This window comes from Numenius arquata, chromosome 21 (genome assembly GCF_964106895.1).
Source record: "Numenius arquata chromosome 21, bNumArq3.hap1.1, whole genome shotgun sequence".
NCBI lineage: Eukaryota > Metazoa > Chordata > Aves > Charadriiformes > Scolopacidae > Numenius > Numenius arquata.
Window position 1 is genome coordinate 4,763,678 of NC_133596.1, and position 23,940 is coordinate 4,787,617.

General features: G+C 44.0%; 3 protein-coding genes across 4 annotated transcripts; 2 read left to right on the forward strand and 1 right to left on the reverse strand.

The window, feature by feature from the left end:
- Positions 1-2,579: 2,579 nt before the first annotated feature.
- LOC141474174 (RH-like protein) lies at positions 2,580-13,000 on the forward strand. The gene is made up of 10 exons (XM_074161939.1): positions 2,580-2,760; positions 3,992-4,178; positions 4,408-4,558; positions 5,288-5,429; positions 8,052-8,212; positions 8,521-8,658; positions 9,287-9,417; positions 10,346-10,425; positions 11,533-11,606; positions 12,120-13,000. The coding sequence occupies exons 1-10, from the start codon at positions 2,628-2,630 to the stop codon at positions 12,144-12,146; spliced, it is 1,224 nt and encodes a 407-aa protein (XP_074018040.1). The 5' UTR covers positions 2,580-2,627; the 3' UTR covers positions 12,147-13,000.
- A 20-nt stretch (positions 13,001-13,020) lies between these two features.
- Positions 13,021-17,720, reverse strand: TMEM50A (transmembrane protein 50A). 2 transcript variants are annotated; one of them, XM_074161940.1, is made up of 7 exons: positions 17,642-17,720; positions 17,177-17,280; positions 16,662-16,774; positions 16,199-16,266; positions 15,913-16,005; positions 14,561-14,621; positions 13,021-14,279 (listed from the first exon to the last, which is right to left on the reverse strand). In XM_074161940.1, exons 2-7 carry the CDS (start codon positions 17,267-17,269, stop codon positions 14,234-14,236), a joined length of 474 nt encoding a protein of 157 aa, XP_074018041.1. In that variant the 5' UTR covers positions 17,270-17,280; positions 17,642-17,720; the 3' UTR covers positions 13,021-14,233. The 2 variants fall into 2 exon arrangements, with proteins under 2 accessions (XP_074018041.1, XP_074018042.1); XM_074161941.1 differs by lacking the exon at positions 17,642-17,720 and adding an exon at positions 17,380-17,549.
- A 149-nt stretch (positions 17,721-17,869) lies between these two features.
- RSRP1 (arginine and serine rich protein 1) lies at positions 17,870-23,753 on the forward strand. The gene is made up of 6 exons (XM_074161861.1): positions 17,870-18,111; positions 18,303-18,358; positions 19,615-20,244; positions 20,582-20,736; positions 21,948-22,031; positions 22,663-23,753. Exons 1-6 carry the CDS (start codon positions 18,023-18,025, stop codon positions 22,846-22,848), a joined length of 1,200 nt encoding a protein of 399 aa, XP_074017962.1. The 5' UTR covers positions 17,870-18,022; the 3' UTR covers positions 22,849-23,753.
- The last annotated feature ends 187 nt before the right edge of the window (positions 23,754-23,940 follow it).

Here is a 23,940-nt window from a genome sequence, read left to right on the forward strand (position 1 = left end):
GACGCTGGCTGGAGATGGGCCAATTAGAGGCCGTGAGGGAAGCCAGCCTTCGGCCAATGGCAGGCTAGTCCCTAAGGGAAGCCTGCTAGGAGGGGAGGGTGTTCAGCCAATGGGAGGTGAGGGGCGGGGTGAGGCCGTCCCGCCGCCGCCCGGGGCTGCCTAGTCACGGCCGGGCACCGCCCCCTCCCGGCTGAGCTGGCGGTTCGGGGCGCGGGGCCGCGCTTTGGGCCTCCTCACCTGGGTAGCCGCTCGGCGGAGCCCCCGCCCCAAGGCCTGTAACCCCTTTCGGGCTGTGGAAGCCGTGAGGAAACCAATGGCGGCCCCCGAACCTGAGGGGAGGCTGCCAACGCAGCCTGCCCGGCCCCAGTTCTGGCCCTGGCCCTGCTGCCCGCCCTTTGGCTGACTGGAGGGGAGGTGGCAGCCAGGGCAGGCCGCACCTCTCGGTGATCCCTTGTCTTCTCCGGCCTCGCCTGGGGCTGGGCTGGGTGCCACGGGCCTGTCTCGCCTCTCTCGGGGGTATAACGGGCCTCCCTGAGCAGGGGTCACACTGAGCCTGAGGAGTCTGGGTGCCAGTGTGGCCTTAAAATGGGCACAGAGGCTGGTGGTCCCCTTGGCTGAGCGATGGGGCTGTTTGGCTGGTAGCAGAGCTCTAATTTGAAAGTTTGGGAGGGAGTTTAGGCTGGAAATCCGAGCATCAGTGGCTCAGTGTGGCATTTAATCCTGAGGGCAAAGCCTGGGTAAATTCCTAGCCTTTGGTGTATTTCCCCTGGGTGTTAATGCCAACAGGGGATTTGGTAACCAGTGTCAAGAGGATTGTGTTCCTTTGACCAGGGCAAAATGGTGGAGTGAGTTCTGGGTCATTCTTATCCTGACTATGAGTCCTAAGGGTTTGTCTTGCAGGAAACAGATGAAGGCTAATTAGATGCATTGCATTTATAAACCACACAAAGGCTCTGCATCAGTTAGCTAAATCAATTTCTACATTGCTGTTTTAGCTGTTACCTTTTTCTTGTCTAGAGAAAGTTCACCAGGTGTTCTGGTTCTGGCTGAATTACCCACATGATCAGAGAATTCCCATGAGAAGGAGCTGAATGTAGATCTTTCTGAAGTCAGGGCAGTTCTCTGCATGTCTGGGAAAGTCCTTTGAATGTTATTTAGGAGTTTCTGAAATGAGAGTAAGGACGTTTAACTGTTTTATTAGGCCTAAGTAAACCTGGCAAAGCAATTTGATAACTGCATGTGAGGAAGATGCAATTTATCACCACAAATGCAAGCCTTGCACAGGTGGCTTAAAAACTACTGTTGTGCCATGTAGCCTGGGCTTGCAGGAGCAATGTCCTAAAATATAAGTGAACAAATTTTTCTGCATATGAAACATATTTCTGTCACCAGTAGGTGGCTTTCTACCCATTTGTATGCGTTGTTACTATCTCAAACCCCGGCATGCAAGCACAGCACTCAGTTTGAAACGGTCTGAAAGTTGAAAGTCTGAGGCGTAATTACAGTACTTTAATCTCGTGGGCTACCTGAACAAAGAAGGGTTCAGTTTACTTCTCAGCGAATACTGAGAATGTAGTAATGTTAGTGTTAAGGATTCATAAATTGTCCTCAACAACCATATAATCTTATCTAAGAAGTTATGATGTCTGTGCATAGGAATACACCGAACTTCTACCATATATTGTATTATTGGTTTCCACCATATAGTCCTGCTCCTGTGCCCAAAATGCTCACTTTCGTGGTTCCTGCTTTAAAATAACAACAAAAAATAAAAAATCCTTGTGCCTCACCAAAAGGCTCTGAACCCATAAGGCCACGGTTACCTCGTAGCCACAACGTGTAATAAAAGTTGATACACTTCTGGATGAAGGTTGGGTTTGACCTAAAGAAAGAACCAGGAGGGTGTAGGTCTGTGGTTTGGTTCTCAATTAAAAGCCTGCAGCTTCCCGGCCTGGGGATTAGCAGGGTTTTCCAGAGTGCGCACTGTAGCTGTTCCCGTAGCCCTGCTGAGCAATAGACTGATCTCACAAGTAGCATGGGAAATGCTGCATCGCCTCTGTGCGTCCAGAGATTCTTGGTTCTCTGGCGTTGGGTTGGGTTCATCATGTAGTGAGAAGGTTTGTCGTGGGACACGAGTGTAGAGCTATTGCCTAACCAGCCCGAGAGTCACATTGAGAATCTCAATGGGATTGAGATTCCCCGACTTTTACAAGAAGGGACTTGGGTCTAGGAAGGATAAGAGCAATGCAAATAAATAATGGTTTTGCATGAACTTCAACCTCCTACTTTTAGGAGTCCATGTTGTTCTTCGCTTGCCGTTTAGCTGATGTGCCAGGCTCAACAGCAGCTGCGTGGATGGTATCCCGGGGCGTTACAGTATTGACAGCTTGATACGTCTGCGTTCATGAGTGTTTTTGGAGTTCAGTCAATGTCAGCTGTGGTAAGTTTGGGCTCCTGACATGGCACCGATAAGGAACTGTTCCTTGCTGACGCGTCTTGGGCTTTTTATCTCCCTGAGTTTTTATTCCTGCCCCCCAACACCTCCTTTTCTGTTGGCTTGAGGTCACTGGAACGTTTTTATAGAAAAAAGTATTAATGTGTTTGTGCTTAATGTAGCCTAGTGCACAATGTCTTCTAAGTACCGCAACTTCCGAAACAACGTGCCGTGGCTGATCTTTTTTCTGGAAGCTGTTTTCATCGTCCTCTTTTACTTTTTGTTGTCAGGTGATGATGCAGGCGTATTATTCATCTCCTACCCAGGTAAGATTGGCAGCCTTGCTGTGAAAGGAAGGCTTAATGCGTGCTTTTATTTCGCAGTGCAGTAGAGATGGGATTCAGCGATTTTGTGTATTTGTTAGTGAGAAGCAGAAATGTTTTACCGCCCTTTAAGTTCTACCTTGCCATGTATGCTGTGTATTTAGTTATATCAAAACAAAGACAGTGAAAGAAGACATAAATAATACTAAATGACGTTGCTGGTCTGTTCTCTGCTGCTTATTTGTGCTAATCTTGATTCTTCTGAAGGTAACAAACTTTTGAGGGCAGGCTCTGTGTAAAGTGCCGAACTCTGTGAGGTCTCGGCATGCGAAGATGTGCTAAAAAGTCAGAATTCAGGATGGCAGTATTTTCCGTTTGAAGGCTTGATGTATTAACTTCATTTATTTACAGTGGAATTAAGGGTTTAAATATAATCTGGAAATGTATTTTGTGCGTTGATCAAAGGAATGCATTAGCAGGTTATGCTACGGCCATAGCGTGCAACGTATTTCCAGTGTTGTGCAAATATGAGCTGATTAATCCTCATGACATTCTTGTGTTACCCTCCCTATTTTATAGCTCGAAAAATGAGATCTATTTATTGGCAGTTTGATATTTTGCTGTATGTAGAGGCCAGCACAACCGTGTGAGAATATGACTGTTAGCATGTCCCAGGGAATGATTCCAGGCCTGCAGATCCAAGAGCTTTTATCTTGGACAGCCTCTACCTTTTCTGAAATGGGGATGGAAACCATATTAAACTACTTCTGCTGCTATTTCTGTTCCTGTTCCTTCTCCCCAGATGAGGACATCATACATGTTTCTCTTTGTAACTCATTTCTTCCCTAATACCCTCAAGGAATGAATCAGCACTAATTCACAGTAACTCCTCCTGAAAAGTCCAACTTAAGCTCTTTAAATTCACTCAGGAAAAATGAATGTCCAAATTTCATTGCTAAACGTACTTCATTTCCGTCCTGCTTTTTACCACTCAACCCCCATCCCATGGTATCCATTCTGATCACTTTGTAAAATTAAATGCAGGGTCAAGGGTATAGTTTTTCTGATTACTTACAAGCCCTGGAATTCTTTACAAGTACTAAATAATAATGGCACCCGAATTTTTATCTGAAGTCTCCTTAGTTAATTGCGATATTTTTTAATCTATTTTTTAACCAGAAATCCAGTCTGCATTAATAACGTCACTGCTGTCTTGGTCTTTTCTGTCATGCAGCTTTTCAAGATGTCAACCACATGGTACTTTTTGGATTTGGCTTTTTCCTGACATTTCTGAAAAGATACGGGTTTAGCAGCACTGGATTCAACCTCCTGATCATCGTGCTTGGTGTCCAGTGCTCCGCACTGTTGGACGTTTTATTAGATTTACTTTATGAAATGCCACAAGAACATCATATGTCAAGGTAATTATTTTGTGTTAGAATTGGAATAATTTAGAACTGCTGATTGCTCTTTGTGGAGATTAATGCCCTGTTATATGGACCTATTTGCAAATTAGCACCGTCATATTTACAGACATTTTATAAGGCTTTCGGTTTTTAAGTACATTTTACTGTCTATCATGTGTGTCTCTATTGGCCCTGGTGTGGTCCTGATACAGATTTATTTTTTATTTTCTTTAATTTATTGCAGAATAACAAAGGCCACTGTGAGTACGACCGCTGTGGTCATCTCTGCTGGAGCTGTCCTTGGGAAGACTAATCCTGTGCAATTGATTCTGATGACAGTTTTGGAGATAATATTTTTCCATATGAGCAGATGGGTCAACAACGTATTACTATGGGTACTGTGATATGATTTCCAGGCGCGTGGGGGAAAACTTCGCTGGGACTTTGGAATGTTGCCTTTGGGCGGTTTGTTAGTGCTCTGCTGTCAGGATCATCAGCGTGTTGTATCTCATCGCAGTGAAATTGTGGCTATGTTTTCATTAAGAGATGATGTCAGACTTTGAGACTGTACTTAAAGACATGGAACTCCAAGCCCTGCATACTCTATATTTATGTAATTGACTATATCTATATGCTTGCGTTTAAAGGGTGGGCTGATCTGATGGATTGGGATGTAGTGCATTTGGCCTCGCCCATGCCCTGAGCATCCCCAACCCATGAATGAAAGCCTTGACCTACCTGACGTGCTAATTGCCTTTAAACTTTACCCTCTCCCTGTGTCTGCTCAGTCTGGAAGATTTCCAGTGGGACTGGTAAACAGCCCAGTCTGCACAGCAGAGTCAGACCCGCATTTAACGTACAATGTGAACATACCCCAAACTCTCCATATATAAATTGTGTGTTTATGAGCTACATTGAACTCAGATAAGTTAATCTCACGTTAATGACTCATTCATAAAATGAGAGACTGAAAATAAATTGCGTATAGGGAGGTCACATGAGCAACTGTATTAGGAACTGCACCAAAGGCTTCCTGTGGGATGAAATAAACCACAGATTTGGTTCTTGTATTGATACAGGCTTCAGACAATACTGTATTGATACAGGTTCTTGTATTGATACAGGTTTCGGACAATAGCAGCATGATGCACGTTCACCTCTTCGGAGCCTACTTTGGCCTGGCAGTCTCCTCCTGCTTCTCTGAGCCATCGCCAAAGTCTGAGAAGAATGCGAGCACCCCAACGTCGGATTTATTGTCAATGTTGGGTAAGGCATTTCCTTTAACATCTCAGGTGGAAGAAAAGATTGCGGTGAGAACATAAGGAATGTTTTTTGGGGCTGGCCACAGCACGCTGAAGCTTTTGCATCCAAAGGGCAGGTCTGAATGCGGCCGAGCGTAGAAAACTGCTGCTGCTGAGGTTGGTGGTTTCTGACAATGAGCTGATGATTCTCAGCGTGTTTCCTACCAGGAATACAACGGCTGGGGCTTAGTTTGCTGCACTCAGTCTCAGCACAAAGGTTATGCCAAGTTAACCCGTCCCTCCCCCAGCTAGGTTGTCCCCTTCAGGCTTGTATAGGCATATTGGTAAAGGACTCAGGCACCAAAGTTGAGGTCATTACTTGTATTTCAGTAGCACTTGCAGTTCCCAGCTGGGGCCAAGGCTCAGTTTTGTTTTGCAAGGTGCTGTACAGAGATATGGAAAGGCAGTCCCTGCCTAGAAATGTAAATAAAAAGATAAAAGCCTGACGAAGGGCAGGGAATGTGATACAGACAGGCACATGGGAAAGGATCTGAGCGATGATAGGCTGATGGTATTGGGAGTTCCATTTTTTTTCTTAAAGAAGCAATTTGGCTTCTTTATGATCATGATTTCTGTTATGTGACTGCCACCAGCTGAACTAAGATCTTTCTGCAGACACCCACAGAGTCTAATTCTCAGTCGGTCCTCGCCCAGTTGAGGGAAAGAGAAATTTAAATACTGGTCTTTTGAATCCCTGCAGTTCTTGCTTTGCTGGAGAGTTCGAGGAGATCATATTTTAATCTAACTCATCAAGACACTTTTAAACCTTCATTATAAGTTTAGTGCAGCTTGCTACAACCAAGTGCTTGCTATTTGGAGTAATTATATTGCCATCTCTTGAATGATTCCTGAGGTAGCGTGAGTAGAAAGGAGCAACCGAGCAGGCAAATTCCTCATAGTTCCTTTTTGCATCCTGCTTCTGAGGGCTGTGTGAAAGGTGTTGAGGTCTTCACCTATATTTGGATCAGGTTGTGACTGTTTTATTTCCATAGCTGAGCAGATACTCATAAGAAAGCTTCAGTGGCATTAATAGATTTTTGAACATTTTTTTTTTAATGACTGACTAACTACCTAATCAATGGGAGTAAGATTGTCATTGTAGGGATCATTCCACCAGTCCTCACAGCTACCATAGGTTTGGAATTGCCAAAATGGTGAAAAGGCTGAAAATTAGCAATGGAAATTGGATTTCAAGGAGCCAAGATAAGCTTGTACAAAAGCAGTAGCTGCCAGGGTTGCTAGAATCTGGATTTAACCATTGTGCTTTATAGTGACAATACCTGTGTCACTTCTTAATTGACTTGAACAAGAACACTTCAAGTTTTACTGTCAGGTGAATCGCAGAAGGCAATGGAGAGCAGAACGTTAGGGATGGAAGTGGCATGGAGAGCAGAATATTAGGGAAGGAAGTTGACTGGACAGCAACAAGTAATAACTGGACAAGGCAAAATAAACTGTTACTTGTTTGGGTTCTCATCTGTGCACTTAGAGCTTTGCACAACCCAGGGAGCAGAGGTACAGGTTGTCCAACTTGACTTAATGTGAGGCCACCTGCTTCCCTCTGCTGGTTGGAGTTTGATCTGTGCATGCGTATCCATATAAAAAGGGTTTTATAGAGGCTGGGACTCCTAAATGCTGACAATTAGGGCCTGGGTCATAGAAGCAGAAGAACCTGTTTTCATTCCTATTGTTAGCGAAGCCTTTGTGGTCATGAAAGTGTGTCACTGCAGTGATCTTACAGGAGGAAAGCGAATTGTTCTGTTGGACCCATATACTAGGGAGTAGCTACTTGGTAGATAACTCTTTCACAAGTAACAAGAAAGTTAAGCTGTGTAGAGCTGAGCTGGTGAAGCATCATCACCTCAGCTCAAGCCATTGGTCTTTAGCCTTCCTCTGCAGTAATCCCAGTAGAGGTAGAGAGGATTCTGGTCTTATGATCCAGTTCATCCTCTTTTTCTCTTCAAAACTTGCCAGGAGGCAAGACAACCAGTGCCAGTTGTACTGGCAGCCAAGGTAAAAGACATTCCAAAGTGCACTTTGGGTTTCTTTACAGTGTTTTATACTCCATGAACTGTTTTCTCTTCCTCCTTGGCTTGCTTTCATTCTCTCTTGCAGCTGGTTTTGAGCAGTTATTCCACAGTTACATGAAAAGGAGCAGAAATTATGGCCAAGGAGCAAGCCCTTTGTACCTGTGCAGAACAGGCAGGATGCTGATTGTTTGGAAATCAACAGTGGAATTGTTCCCACTTGTATCTGAACCTGTGTTTGAGGGGATGATAGATAGGACACGGCTGATGTTAAAGGTGTTCTTGAAAAGAACATCCTACCTTCAGCTCTGCGAAGGACCAGCCAGGTGCCAGCAGAGCTGTGCTCTGGCTGTGTTTGACGTTACAGGGGTACGTTTCTGGGAAGGTGTTGGTATAGCAGGTAACTCTCAGGGCTGAATGCATTGAGATGTTACCCTTTATTTACGGTGTGGGAATTATAGCGAATGCAAAATGTGGGCCGAAGCCCTCCAGAGGCAGCCAGTGATGGACTCACTGTGTTTTAGAACATGTAATGATCGTTGCTTGTCTTTGTCTCCAAGGCACACTCTTCCTCTGGGTGTTCTGGCCGAGCTTCAATTCTGTACTAGCTGTGGATGAAAACTGGAAATTAATCTACAACACCTACATTGCCCTTGCCGTGAGCGCTGTCACTGCCTTCACCTTGTCTGCTATGACCACAAAGGATGGAAAATTCAGAATGGTAAGACATGAGAGAAAATCACTGCATATAAGATATTTTTCTGCTACTCTCAATAATACGCTGAAACGATAGTAGCTATTAAGCAAAAGCAAGTCCAGGTTTTCAGCCTTACAGTCCTCGTTAGCCTCCCAAGCCAAAGCTGTAACTTAGAACTGATGTTCTCAGGTTGTGATTTACACTAGACAGAGGCCCAAATTCACCCAAAAGAGATCACCCCTGCGTGAGAATAGCAATCTATGGTATTGGACTGCTCTAAGAGAAGTGATGACTGAATTCTCACTCCATGTTTTTGTCGTTGTATTTTACAGGCTCATATCCACAGTGCGGTACTAGCTGGTGGGGTCGCTCTTGGTTATACAGATTACAGAGTCCAATATCCTTGGATCGCAATGATTTTGGGTCTGCTTGCCAGCGTGATAACCATATTAGGATCTTACTGCTTACAGGTAGTCCTCAAAACCTGCCATTGTTTCTTGTATAAGCTATATAAACTCCTTCTCCAATGTAGGATAGAACCACAGAACGATATGGGGTTGGATATGGTTTGATTCTGTATTATCTGCTGTCGATTCTGTATTGGCTGCTCTCTGTTCCTTACTTCTTGCATTAAAAACAAGTTAAATGCTCTGTGGCTTTGGCCAAAAATGACAACCAGAAGGAATCTCTAGCATAATGGCAGTTTCAAACATAACCCTGGTCTCCTGTTCAAAATGTCACGCTATTAATATTCAAAGGATCCTAGCTTGCACGTGCCAAGTTCCCTGGGTACACAGTAAAACTAGAGAAAGTGAGAATATTTGGGACATTTTTATACTTATTTTTACTTAGTTGTGTATTCTTTTGTCTAAGGAAATAGGCTGAAGATCCTGTAAGGATCATTTTCAGAATCAGTAGGATACCTCAAGGGAGACCTCTCTTTCCAAGGGGATTAAAGCTAGGAAACCTGAAGTCTTTTTGAGTGGAGTGCAGGATTGCAACTTGCAAGACCAAAGTTCGTTTTCTAGCTCTGTGATAGACAATACGCTGTTACCAACTTGTGTTTCTGTGTGTAATTAAACCTTTCCTTCTTCCCAGAGATGCTTGAATCCTCCTCTCAAGATTCATGATTCTTCTGGAGTTCATTTCACTTTTGGCCTCCCTGCTGTGCTTGGAACTCTTGCTGAGGTCATTCTCATAGCAATGGAAAGCGAAACTTATTTCCCAAGGTACATAAATTCTTGCTATTAATTAATAAGTAATGATTATTGTAGTACGCCTTGAGAAGAGTTCTCATACATACAGAACGTCTGAACGTCATCACAGGTAAATCGTTTTATACCAGATAAGCCAAGATAATCTCTGAAACCCAAAAAAGTCAGTAAAAAAGTCTTTCAGAGTTGAGCAGGCTTTGGATCAAAACTTTTGGTCCTGTTTTCTGTCTCCCTTTTTATTTGCTATTAATACAGCAGACATAGGAGATGGAGGCTGGGGATGGGCATCCTCCCAAGACTCGGTTTGGCTTTCGTGATGTGTTTTGAGGAGCTTTGTGTGCTCGGAGGGCAGAAAGCAGCATTTCCCTTCCAATGAGGCTTTAACTCTGAGTCAGGGGTGAGAATGCCAGTTTGGACTAAAGCCGGTCTTGACACTGAACTGGAAAATATACTTTTGGAGATACCTCGCAGAAGCTGAAGGGCTCAGTTAAGGATATTCTCCACAGGTTGTTTTGATCTGGCGCTGGCATCTCATTTTTGCAAATCAAGCTTGTGTCCTGTCATGTGAAGTTCTCTGGTTTTCCCAGTTTACGCAGGAATGAATCACACATGCTGCTCCTCATGTTCTTATTGAAACAAATAAATTTAATGATGTTTTAGTACCACAATGATGGTTTCTAAGGGCAAAATATGCCCTCTGAAGTCTGTATTAGGCTTCTGATAGGATCTCTTAAACATGGACTACATGATCTCCAGAGGTCCCTTCCAACCCCATATCATTCTGTGATTCTGTGATCTAACTGCAGCTGCAGAGAGATTCGGGAATAACAGAATTTTTATGAGAGGTTTTGATGTAAAATGCCGTGTAGATACAGATTCATTCACAGTCTTAATGCTAAATTCAACAACTTGTAAAAGGTGAAACCCCTGTTTTGCTTTTCAGTCAGGGTCATTTTATCATGTTCCGTGTCGGTGCCTTCTGCGCGACCATCAGCATCGCCTTGATAACGGGTCTTATTACAGGTCGGTAGTAAAAAACATGTTTCGGTAATATCTTCCTCATTTCCTCGGGGCAAGGGGTATGTCATCTTATTGCCCCTGCTGTCACGTTAGTGTGACCCTCTGCAGAAAGGGACTGGTTTAACTGGGGCTCCGAAGTGTGTTTCTGTGGGTAAATTATTTGTAGGAGCCATCACGGGAAACACGAACGCCAGGGACTCTTCAAAGCCAGGCTTTTGAAGAAGAGAAGTATTCAACAGAAATAAATAACCCAGTAGCACCATTCTTTCATCGGTGAAGTTTATTTTAACAGAGGCTTGACAGCTGCCTTCAAATTTCAAACAGGAGATGTGAAGGGATGAAAATAACTTTACGTTTGGGTATATTGTCTTAGTGACAGAAAAACGCTCTCTAGGGCTTGTCACTTTTTAGGCCCGTTGGTATAAATCTGCAGAGTTTCAGTAACGTCAGTAGCTCGCTTGCATCAGCCGAGCACGAGGCCTTTGGTCACCGGCGGTTTGGGATCATCGGGGCTCATGTGTTTCCCGTGTGACGTTCTGGTTTATGGCTCCTGCTGGTTTTCTACAATGGTTAATTCTGTCTTGAATAAAAGAGAAGCGGCGGATGAAAATTGCTGTGAAATACACTCTAAAAGGATATTTTTTGTGCTTTAATTGATCTGAAACCTTTGCTTTACCATAACTTTAATTAAGAAACAGAGCTAATTAAGCGGATTTTTAAAAAACATTCGGCTAAAATAATCAAACATTCAGTGTTTAACCAATTGTTCAAAAATCTAAGATGTTTCCATCTGAAACCCCAAGCTAACAGTGCTGATAAGACAAACTGCTTTAAATACACAGGCATTTTTCATGCAAGAAATTAATAGTTTTTGCTGCATTTTTAGAATCCAGCAGGCTGTTTAACGGGGTTTTACCTGGAGTAATTAATTTTGAATAACGCGAGATTTGAGTCAAGGAAGGGGCTCTGCTGGAGCATTTAGTTCTGAATTTGTATTTTGATCTGTGTTACAGTCGGACGCGTGTTACACGGAAAGCTCCAGTTACATACAATCTTCCCCTTTCCCCGATGTATATATTCACACTGGATTATCTGTGTTTTTACAAATAGGTTTAATCTTAAACCTCAAACTGTTTAAGACCGCCCCTGTGTCAAAGTACTTTGAAGACCAGTTTTATTGGGAGGTAAGTTTCCATGTAAAATTAACTGTGTGGGATTATCTATAGCACCTCGCTGACCTTGATGAAGAACTCTAGGTATTTGAATTTAAAATAAGAAGAGGATAATTTAATTTCACAGTACATTTCAGATGCCCTGTTTGAAATGCATGAACTGCTCCCGCAGTTGATTCAAAGCCTGAAATTTATATAACTTTATTACGAGTTTATAAATGTGTGTTATCTTCAGCGAGGACTGTCAGTGCCGCTGGTGGGCACGGGGCTAAATCTGAAATGATCTTCTTTGTTGTAATTTTAGGTGCTCAGACACGCTCCGGGCTTCGTACAGAGCCCCTGGGGAGACCTGAGCAGCATCTGAGAGAGGGGTTTTTAGAAACCAGGGAGTGGAATGAAAGGTGCCGAGTGTGATGCTGTATCTGAGAAAAGAAATGGATGGAAATAAACGTCTTATTTCATCGGGTTTTTGTGTGATGATTTGATGCATAAAACGTTCTGATACAAGAATGTTTGTCTTCACAGTTTCCCCATTTGGCTGTTGGATTTTGAGTGGAGGATCCCAGATGACAGATTTGACCGAAATAAGCTTTTCCCGTTTGCTGCTAGAGAAAACGAACCGCTGTGATGGGCGAAAGAGCACTTACGGGTCAGTTCTCAGGCTTCAAAAAAGCCACCCCAATGGACACACACACAAAATTAATAATGAACTGTTTTAGTTATTCCTGAAAGATACCGGGTGTAAACTTACAGCTGCAAATTTACAGTGCATTTAGCTTTTCTGCTCCCATGGTCTTACCTTGCACATTTTTGTAGGATATGTACAAAATAGTTGGCTGCGTTCATTGCTGGAATGGCTTAGCAATCAAAATGCTTGGAAACTTTAAACTGTTTTTAGCTCCCAAGTTTAAAAGCCAAAAATAGGTATTTTAAAGTATAATTTTTCAAGGAGTAGGTACTCATTCTTATCTAGCGAAGCATTAAAGTACTTGTTTTTAAGCTAAATTAATTCTGTTGAAGGCCTTGTTAAGGATTTGATGAGTGAGCTGGATCAGGGCCAGCCTGAACTGAGTTATCCAACTGCTTATTGGTTTGGGGTCACTATTTGGAAGTTTGAATGGCAAGAAGTGAAATTGTTCCGCTTGTGGACGGTGCCCCTGAAATCGGTGGTATTACTCGTGTTTATTTGGCAGCAAAGCTCAGAGCAGCATCTTGCTTTTGAGCTGTTTTACTGGGAGCCAAGGAGGGTTTTGGTGCCCGAGGTAGGGCCTGACGGGGCAGAGGATTCTGCACAAACAAATCCCTGTTTTTAAATGGATTGTGATCCACAGTGTTTCTTTGTTTCAAAATAGTTGACATCGAAAAACCTCTTCCAAGAATGCTTACATAATAAAAAAAAGTCTGTATTTGATTGGTTTTATTTATTCAGCACACTTACTTGCTTAAAAATGCAGTAATGAGGAAAAATGTAACGAGTTCTTTGATGCTCGCTGGCCTCGATTCGTTCAGCGGGGATGAAGCAGTGGATCGCTGTGCTTAACAGAAGTGTGAGGCAGGTTTCAAGTAATGAAAAAATCACTTGCAGAGGAAGGGCCGGTCTTTCTTCTCTCCAGGCCACAAAGCAGTCAACGATCCACCCAGTTTATCCACCAGCTGCTGGGGACATTCAGGATGCACTTAAGACTTTTGCGCTATCTCACAGTTCACACACAGTACCTGGATAATAGGCTCAACTTCTATTTTTCACTTCATTTTCCAGCAACCAACCAAACATAAATTCTGCATCACAAACAGCTTCTGCTGTTTTCTCGTAGGAGCGTTTTTATCCCCTCCCTTTTCCCCACTGATTTTTTGAGCGCCAAGCTTAGGCAGATGCATAGCGAGGGACAGATAGGGGAAGAGCTCTCTCACCCTCCAAGCGATCAAAATTCTCCCCGGTAGCGACAGTTCTCTCTTCCTGGGGACACAACTCTGATCTGAAAAGTCTCTTCCTTTGTTTTACAATGGTTATAAAACAGTTTACAGCAAGCTTAGTGGATGAGCTACTTCCCTCTACAGAGCCACTAGGCAATTCGTACTTGTGCCTCTGCATCGTCAGCAAGTTGTTACTCATTCTTGCCATAGAATAAATGAAACATTCAGGGAGGAAGGAAAAAAAAAATCCCAAAGCAGCGTTGTTCTATGTTATGCAAGAAAAGCCACACACCAGTAAAGTTTTGAAATTGAAGAAATGGTTATATTGTCCAGATATAGGAAATATTTAATAAATATATGTTAAAAAGTTGGTTTAAAGCATTTTTAGTAACTCTTGGATTGTAAATACCATCATAGAAACAGCTGGTTAAATACATCCATTTTCCACTATACTATTTACTTGTAGCAAACATCGTATCAGAAAAGTGACGTTCATTGTTAATTGTAGCAATTGTACATCTGTCAAAAACACCACATTTAAATTGACATACAAGAGTAAAAAAAAGAAACAGAACAGAACCAGAAGTTTTAGTGCTATGATTGAAGTTTTCCTTGTTTTATCTTTAGACACAATTGAAGGTCGCTGTTTACAAAAATGCTTTTACAAAATCTTGGGAGTGTGCAGTTAAAAAACCAGCGTGGCCAGTGCGCTTCCACCGGTGCGTTCATTGCCACAAATCTTCCGTGCGACCGAATTTGAAGACCAGTCCCCTGTTTAAAAGAGAATAAAGGGACACGAGTACGTAAGGGAGCAAATCAAATGCCTGGGATTTTAAATACATGATGTCAGGGAGGAATTTGGAGTATTTATAAATCCAATTCCTGGTCCCACAATAAAACCTATGCTGAGAGATCCCAGGAATCTACTGCCTTTTATTCCCCCATTTCTAGTTACGAAACAGGGCTTAAGAAAGAAACAGATTACTGCAAGTTTCAGATTTAATTGTTATAAACCAATTAGGTAAGAATTGAACGAAGGAAGATAGCCTTACCCAAAAAAGATGAATGCGTTCTGGAAAAACACAGCTATCCCTGGGTATACTACTGGTTTTTCTAACAAAAGAAAGAATCTCCGTAAGTTTTTGAGAAGTGATTTTCAAGAATACCCCATCTCTGACATTTCAGAAACGCGAAGATGCACTATGTCAGCAAGGGTGACCAGTCTCACTTAATAAAGAGCACGTGGAGTCTAGCGCGCTGGGAAGCAGTTCTAAGGAGCTGTGTTTGACAGAGGGGTCCACTACGACCTAGGACTCCTGACCAGGTACAGGGTGAAGTGACAACAAACTCCCGGTGCCGGTGCTCCCGCACTACGGAAGTACCCCAGCCAGAATTCAGACAGCCCTAAGCACCCCTTAGGCCCCTTCCGTTCTCTACCAAGACGGTCCCCTCCGGTCCCGGTGGCTCAGTGGTGTGACACACACGACAAGCATGAGCCTCACCCCACTGGAAAGTTCATGCAATGGCTTTTGTCCTCCCCCTGCCCCCAATCATTTAGTTTTCCAAATAAAAGAAGCCTCTCCTGTTCTCTAACCAAAACCGTGCATCTCAAACGCAGCGCTCTTAAAGACTGTAATTATCACATGGGATTGCACATCCTGTTTGGAATGCGTGTGTGTAAGTATATATACCCATATAGTCATATATAATGACAATATACAAAATGGGAGCGCACAAGTGACACGACTACGCACCTGATGCACCCAGGTTTCCCTGAAAACCCCCTGTGAATTGAGTGAGGCCAAGACTGAGGAGAATGGAAATTAAAACCACCGATGTGCCGCCTGGCATGAAATTCACTGCAGCTCCAGGTACAAGGAGCAGCTTTACATTTACTTAAACGACCTTCCTTTTCAAAAACAGTAATTCACTGCAGTTTTCATGTCTTTCTCAAGACTTGCCTTCACAAAATGTGACTGTGGTACGTGTTAAAGTATGAATTTAAACAGGCAATTTGAATTAATTTTTTCCCCTTTTGCTAATTTAGCGGATAGGCTTTGAGAGCAATTTGCACAAAACCAGTAATTTTTATTTTGGGAATAAATGTTCACCCAGGGAATTATTCCCATATAACTGCAGCAGTTTAATTATATCAATGCTGTTCCCAAGTGACCAAGACCTGTGTTTCTAACGAGGCTAATTGGAAATTTGTGACTTAGAAGTAGATAAAATCCACCCCAATAATAGTGGTAGTATGGGACAGTGGTGCAACCAAAATATTAAAACTGGTCCTGCCTAGAAACTGCCTAGAAAAATATGAAAGTAAGTTCTAAAATTCAACACTCATTTAAAATACTTTAAACTTTCAAAAGCAGATCAGGTCCCATTCCACGCTGTATCTTACCTTTAACAACGTAACCTCCAAAAAGGATCCACATGGAAGCAATCAGAGATCCAAAAGCCATCATAAACCCGATGAACAGCCAGATCCGAGCACCTTGAAAAGACGGAGGGATGTTTTGCGTCCCAGCACAGCCGCGTGCGACTTTTCAGCGTGCTTTTGTTTCAGAGCACCTCCTGCCACACGCCAGAGCTTTGCACAGACGCACAACGGGCACGCTGGTACCGTTCTTACAACCCTTCCAAGAGTTCCCAGATTTATCACTGCCCCACAGCCCCCCGCGCCCTACCTGTCTGGCCCAGGCAGCCTTCACTGTAACTGTCACCCCGCACTTGTCCATTAGACACGGCGTTGATCCTGTGGGAGCAAAATAGGACAAAAGTGGGTAAACACTGCTAAAGCAAGAAGTAAGTGTTTACAAGACAATAGTAGAAACTTCGCAGAAAGCTATATGAAAAGGATGATCTTGTGTATCTTGCATTTTTTGGTATTTTTTTTAAAGGTGGACAAGACTAAAACTTAAAAAGCATTTCTCCAAAGACTAATAAGACTTGGACTTATATAACACACTTCATTTATTAAAAAATGATTCCTTACTACAAGTATCAACAAATATAAGAAAGATACTAGAGATACTAGATAGTAACTTGATGTTATTCTTAGTTACCTTTCCATTTAAAGACTATGAATTCTTTTATTAATTGCATAAAATAAGTTCTAGGAGTATGTAGCTCACAAGAAATCACACTTACATTAGGAATGCAATCGTGGCTATAACCCCACAAGCATGATACGAATGGTTGAAATCTTCCATTTGAGGGTATTTTACAGCTGCATCTATGATTATCCACCAACCTGTAAAAAACTATTAAAAGAGAAGAAAGAGCGCAATCACTTAAAGTATGGACACAAGCCTTTTAATACTATGTAAGATTGCCCTAGAAAAAAATAACATTAATATACAAAATCATTCCTATGGTCTCCAACCGAGTCAACTGATAGCATAACTAGTTTTGCTACCGACATGGGAACAAGGTTAAATGCAAAGCCAGAGATTTACCGACTCCAGTAATTATTACACGGGTGGAAGCTGCGAAACCCAAGTAACACATGGATGCAAGCACCCAGAACACATTTTGCCGTTAACTCTGCTGCTACGTACAAGGACAACGCACCCATTTTACGTCCAAATGACTAATAATTTTTAGCTCGAGAACTGACAGCACCTAAAAAGCCCGAAAGCAGCGTTAAGAGGAGCCGTACGTACCAGCACTCCCGCAGCAACAGAAGCGATGGTGTTTCGTTTCTCTCCCCAGTCAACACACTCCGAGCACCGCAAGCTCTCAAGAAAACCTGACATTTTTCAGCGCTCTGAAGGCGAAGAGAAGAAAAAGAGACATTTATTTCCCAAGAGGAAACCCGTCACGCATCGAGGGCTGGCAGGCAGGTTAAAAACTGCTACAACACTGCCTGAAAATCCCTTTCCTGAGGGAGGACCAGCTGGAGAGAGCCGGTCCCCCAAAACCCACCGGCCTCGGAGCTGAGGCGAAGACACCGCCGGTCAGCGCTCCCAGCCCACGGAGGGGGCCCGCCGCCCTCCTGCTCCCCAGGCCGGGCACATCCGGCGGGGCTGCAGCCATCTGGGAGGGGAAAAAGGCGCCGACCGAGCCTCCCGTCCCGTCCCGTCCCGTCCCGTCGAACGCCGCCGCCTCCCGCCCCCCCCCCCGTTTACCTGAGGGCGGGGAACGACCGTCGCCCGGCGGCTCACCGGCGCGCGCAGCAGCCCCAACCCAGCCGCCCCCTCCCGCACTGCGCATGCGCTGCGCCCCGAGTCGGGGCGGCCCAAACAGTTCCTTCTGCGCATGTGCGGCAGGGCGAGGGGCGAGGAGGGGGGGGGCACGGCGGCCAGCGCGCATGCGCGGGTCAGGCGCCAGCCGTCTGCGCGTGCGCATTGGATGCCGTTACGTAAGGGGAAGGGGTTTCTGGAAGGTTCTCGGCCGCCCTCAGTCGCTGCTGGGAGGCGGGAGCGGGAGGTGGCGGTTGTGAGCGCTGCGTTTTGCCGGAGCTCTATCGCGGCTTGATTCCCGGCTGGAAAAGAGCCTGGCCGGTCGTTATGGGGGTGACTCAGGAAGCGGGGTTGTCTCCTCAGGCGTCTCCGCTGGAGCAGGACCCGTGCGGGGGAAGCCCGGCTGGCTGGGGACGGTGAGTCGGCGGGGTACGGTGGGGGCAGCTCCTCGGAGCCGCTGGGTCGGGCTGGGTGGCGCTAGCAAAAAGCGGTTCTTCAGGGTGGTGGGAGGGGAGAGGCCGTTATTCGGCTTTCCTTGATGTGCTGGGGGGGGGGGTCGCGCGGTGGGAGGCACACGTTATTCACGGGATATTTTTTTATATTGCAGAAACGCCCTAGTCTCTCACGGGAACCAGCACCGGGGGTGCCCGGCGGCTCCTAGCGGTAAGTGCCCGTAAACAGCCTCTGAGGCGAATTCAGCCCGGTAACGCGCGGGCGGAGGGGAGCGCGCTGTCTGCGCGGCTTGCCCGGGGGCGGCCGGTTGTGTGAAAATATCTGAAATGTGCCCAAATAACGTTCGCTGTGGGGAACACTGACCTCTCGGTGGCTTACCGGTGGGAGGTGGGGTGGCTTTTCAGATCGGAATTAATGAGTCGTTTTGCTTCAGCTGTGCCGTGTGCGGTGTTTGTGCCCTTGGCCCTTGTTTAGAGGTGAAGTAGTGAAACTTTAGCAGTAGAAAGAGGAATCCTTTGGTTACAAACTCGCGCAGAAGCTAGTACGCTTGATGGATTTCAGTAAGGTTTTGAGTTTTACTTGGTAACTTTGGTTTACAGTGAGCGCTCGACAGAAATCTTGTGATAAAGCAAACTTCCTTAAGCTGGACAGTGGTGACGTAACTCAAGGTTTAAGTAATAAAGAGAGTTACACCCTAGAAGACAGTAACCTTTGTAGATATAAAATGGCTGCCACTAGCGAGGGACAGCCATTTTAATTATTAATATATAACCTTAACAAGTGTCACACCCTTTACAAGTCATATCCAGTGAATCATTGGCTGTATTTTTCGCTACTTATGTAGAATGTTTTTAAAAGCAGCTTGCTATGTATGCTGCTGGGATGTGTGGAGTTCTGCGCAGATAGTTTTTTAATGTGACGTGGTCAAGGAAGTGGCTGCTCTGTACCTTCAAGGTACTCTTTTTTTTTTTTTTCTCCTCCTGTTGGAGAAAAACAGTAAAACTTAAATTCTGTAGAACTGCATAAGAAAACCACTCAATTCATACTGATTTGGATGGCAAGTGGTTATTTTGCATTGCAGATGAAATAGACTGCATTTAGAATAGACTGAAGATAAAATACCTTGAAAACTATTAGAAGAAAAAAAAGAGGTATTAACTTGTATCTTTTTCACGAAGGTGTGTGCTTACCTAGCAAATGAAGGGTATTAAATTTTAAACCCTCACAAACAAACCTCTCTTCAAAATTCCACACAGAACTACTGTTGGTTTAAACTGAAGCCTTTTTTTATTCCATGTAGAAGACTTGACTGCAGGAGAGGAAATGACAAAACTTAATGTCATATGCAAAACATGCTGATAAACTGGATGAGAATTGGTGTGTTTAATTAGCCTTCAGTTTTTTGCCTGTGTGTCATAATTGTTGTTGCTGTAAATGATTAGCTTCCCCTTCCCCACCCACAATAGGAACAGAGACCGGGTACCAGAGAACAACAATAAAAACGGAACCAGCTACTGAAAGTACATGCATGGAGAAAACGGTGGTTACAAAAACTGATGATATGACAGGCTTCATGGATGACTTAACCCTCAGCTCGCCAAAGAAAAGAGAGTCGTCTTTGAGATCCAAGAGAAGTTGCGATAGGTCATCAACAAGGTCATCTAGCAGATCCTCTTGCAGTTCACGGTCCAGTTCCAGTAGTTCCTCTTCAGCTTCCTCTAGGAGCTGGAGCCGGTCCAGATCCAGATCAAGGTCATGGACAAGAAGAAACAGTTCCCGAAGGTACAGAAGATACTCTCGTTCGTATTCCAGAAGCCGGTCAAGATCGCGTGGCTACAGGAGGTACCGAGGAAGGTACTATGCGAGGCACTACAGGAGGTACCACCGCTCTCCTCCGAGGTACAGGTCACGCAGCAGGTCATGGTCCCGTGGAAGATCATATTACAGAAGGTCCTATTCGAGAAGCAGATCACGTTCAAGAGGCCGAAGATACTATGGATTTGGGCGAACAATCTATCCTGAGGCTTACAGGAGCTGGAGAAGCAGGTCACGAACAAGATCTCGGAGCAGGTCACCTCTCCATTTGAGTGAAAAAGGTACTTTTTTTGAGACTCTGAGAACCTCAGAACATACAACTTGTATTTATTTAAATAGTCAAATTCTCATTTGTTTACTTGCTGCTTTGAGCATAACTGATAGTGGCAATGTGGAAGAAAATCTCTGCATGGTTATAAAAATGTATTAAAAAAACTAGTAGTTCAGAGCATGTTTTTTGCTCTTTGGCTGAAGCTAACTTTCAGTTCTGATGGAAATTCATCACAGTTGAAGCTTGCGTAGGTGGAGTGGTAATAAACCTGCAGTTCTTAGGCTTGCATGAGTAGGTACGTGTTGATTTAAAAATAAGAGAATGACTCTTCTTTTTTCCTCTTGTAGACAAGAGGGAACTTCTGGAAATTGCGAAAGCCAATGCTGCGAAAGCTCTGGGAACAGATAACATAGTCTTGCCAGCGAGCTTGAAGATCCTTACTCCTTCGAAAGAGATAAAAAATGAAAAACAAGAGCATGAAGATCCTGGAGAGTCAGCTGAGGTAAGTATGAACTGGACTATTCTCAATGAAAAGGTAAACACTTCTTAAAACTTGGTGTCTGCATGGATGTGTCGTAGTCTTTAACTGTGGAATTTGTGATTATGAATTCAAACCCTTGAACAAAAAACCTCAGATTTACCAGAATATTATAAAACTGCTTTAGAAACCACTGCAGACTTTGCATTAAGCTGAAAGTACTACAGACTCCTAAGAGGTGGTTGATCCACTGAGTACCTGCAGGCCCTCCAGCAGTGATAGGTTGGGAAGGAGAGGTGAATTTTCTTTGTTGAGTTGTTCTTCTAATAGGATATTGCCCGTTAATGAGACTAATTTACATGTTTCTGGCCTAAAACAAGGAGTCTCCTTACCAAAACGAGTGAATAGTGTGGGTTGTTTTTAAAGGTTAAATCTTTCTACCCTTTGAACTGTTAAAAGCTTTTCATGTGCAACAAACTGTTTCCCAGAAGTTACATACCCAAGCACACAATGCATTTTACATACTTTATTTCTGTCTTATAGAAATCATGACTATGGTTCCAGACATGATGAAGAAAATCTGTTGGTAATTAAGGGACTTGTGGGCTGTAGCTGCTGTGAATTTAAGGGAGGGAGAAACTTGAGCAGCTTAAACTGAATTTTAGTTTGGCTCTTGTTATAGTGTGTTAACCTGGTTCGTGGTAAATACAAAGCTGCAATAACTGTTACATTGATCAGATACTGCTATTTCAAATGGAAATAAATTTACTAAGGGTTTTAGACAAATGGTACAGGCATCCCTTTCATAATATATGCAATATATTCCAGATGTTGAGAGAGTACAGAAGAAGAGGCCTGCATCACTTGCAGATAAGTTTATTGTCATTATCCAAAGCTCTGCAGGATGGACATGCAGAACTTAATGTGTCTTACTCTACCACGACACCTCATCCTACGGCAGTCCGTGCTCCCAATCGTTTGAATCCTTTTTAAAACTGTAACTGGGGCACGGATCTCAGGTCACATGTGAATTGGCACAATGACATCGGTAAAAACACTGAATGCTTTTCAAATTGAGTTCAGCATTGCTCCGTTTGTGTATTTAGTAGCTTACAGCTACTTTTGATGTAAATACCTGAATCAACTCTACCCGAAAGTTCATATTCTGTAGTAACTGCCTTAAATTGCACAGAATAACGTATCTTCCCACTGAAGCTGTGTTTGCTCTTCTCTAGCAACCCAGAAGAATTGCAGAAGACATGACCAAAAGTGGGATGGAGAGAGCAACCATACAGAAAAGCATTTCTTTCAGTCCTAATGTAAGTGTGACTTCCCGGGATGGAATTCCAGTACTTCATCCCTCCTGTGTTAGGCTTTTCCCAGCATTGCTTGCCAGATCAGGTACAGTGCTCAGCCATCCCCAGGAAAGGGGGGCTCTATCACACCTAACGGTTACTTGGGAAGAGAAAATGCCATAACTCTGAATGTCATATGTTACGGAACATCCCTTTGGTTGGTTGGGGTCACCTGTCCCAGCTCTGTCCCTTCCCGGATTCTTGGGTCCCCCTGCCACCTTGGTGGCAGGCCGGTATGAGAAGCTGAAAAGTCCTTGGCTGCTTGGCATCGACTAAAATATTAGTGCTTTCAACGTTATTCTCACCCAAAGTCCAAACCACAGCACTGTACCAGCTGCTGGTAAGAAAATTAAGTCTGTCCCAGCTGAAACCAGGCCGGTGGGGGTGCCCCAAGTTACATGTCTAGATATATTTTAATAATTTAAGCAAAAAAAGGAACTTCCCTGAATCCTGTGTCAATTACGTGTATAAAAACATTTGTCTTAGCAGCACAGAAAAACCCCTTGATGTTGATGGGTCTTAGCGTGTTCCTTCTCCTTAGTATGTTCTCTCTGATTCTTGTTTAAGTGTTTTTAAAGGAAATTTCTTTTTCCAGAACACAATGGCAAAACCAGTACTGCAGAGGCCGGTGAGCCACGTTGTTAAAGAACTGCCGATTTCTCCGGGAAGAGAAGAGGACAAAAAGGGAAGTCCCTATGGGCAGTGGGTTCCCGTCAAGAAGGAGGAGAAGAAAACATTTCTAAACTTCTCACCCAAAAGTGCCGCGTTCCGGGCACGTTAGCGTATTTTTCTCACTGTCTCTTGACTGCAGCATTGCGCGTATGTCGATAGGGAGATCTGACATGTTCTGATCGGGTTGAAGACTTGTTAATACTGAGTATTTATTTTGAAATCTTAATTTTGGAATCTTAGGTTTCTCTTTCAGATGTAGAGCACAGTTGATCCAGAAGCCACAGGTGGGAATCTTGTGTATATTTGTAAATATTTTTGTATTGCTTTAATGGACTAGAACTTCCAGGTGGGTAACTTTTTTCTAAACACTGGTTCCGTAGCTGTTATTTTGAACTCTCAACTTACATTGTGTAACTGTTTACTTCGAGGAAATAAACTTTAGTTTTGCACTGGCCTCTCCCTGTGTCAAGTGTTAGACCCGTGTTCGGTGGTACCTTGACTCTGTGCTGTTGTACGTGGGTGTTCCCAGGTTTAGCTTTCCCTTCCCCAAAGTGCAGCAGAAGGGGAGTTCCGCGTCAACCTGGAAAGGGGACTTTCCCCTGGGATCAGTCCTTCCTGCCCAGGCTGGGGCTGGTTCAGGGTCTCCAGAGGAACCTCCCTGGATAAACCTGACTGTTCTATGTGAAGCCATCACCCTGCCCCTGAGCAGCTGCCACTTTTGCCGACTTCAGTGCCGAATTTGACTGGGTGCTGCCTTGTGCCTTGATTTAGATGCTTTAAAAAACAGGCTGGAAAGGCTCACAGCGTTAAGGCAGCGAATGAAGTCAGTGGAGGTGGCATCCTGGTGGCAAAGGTACAGGTTTCACTGCTTGTAACTGCAGAATGTGGTGGTAGAGACCTTTGCGAACAGAAGTATTGCGAGCATGTCGCTGCGCTGTTGCATGCTTCGGGGAGCAGTTAAACTCATTCTGTAAAAATACATAAATTTCAATAAAATAAAGTGACTTTGACTCCTCCAGTCTGGAAGCTTCTTTAAGAAACTGTTATTAAATTGCCAAGCCAAGGCTGGCAAATGTACTTTTATGTATTTCACAGCAAATGAGGTTAATGCTTGAGCTGGACCCCGTTCCTCGCCCCCTTGGGGAGGAGGACGGGCGGTTGTGAGTGGAACAGCCGTAGCGTGGTGTTGTACAGGCACTGC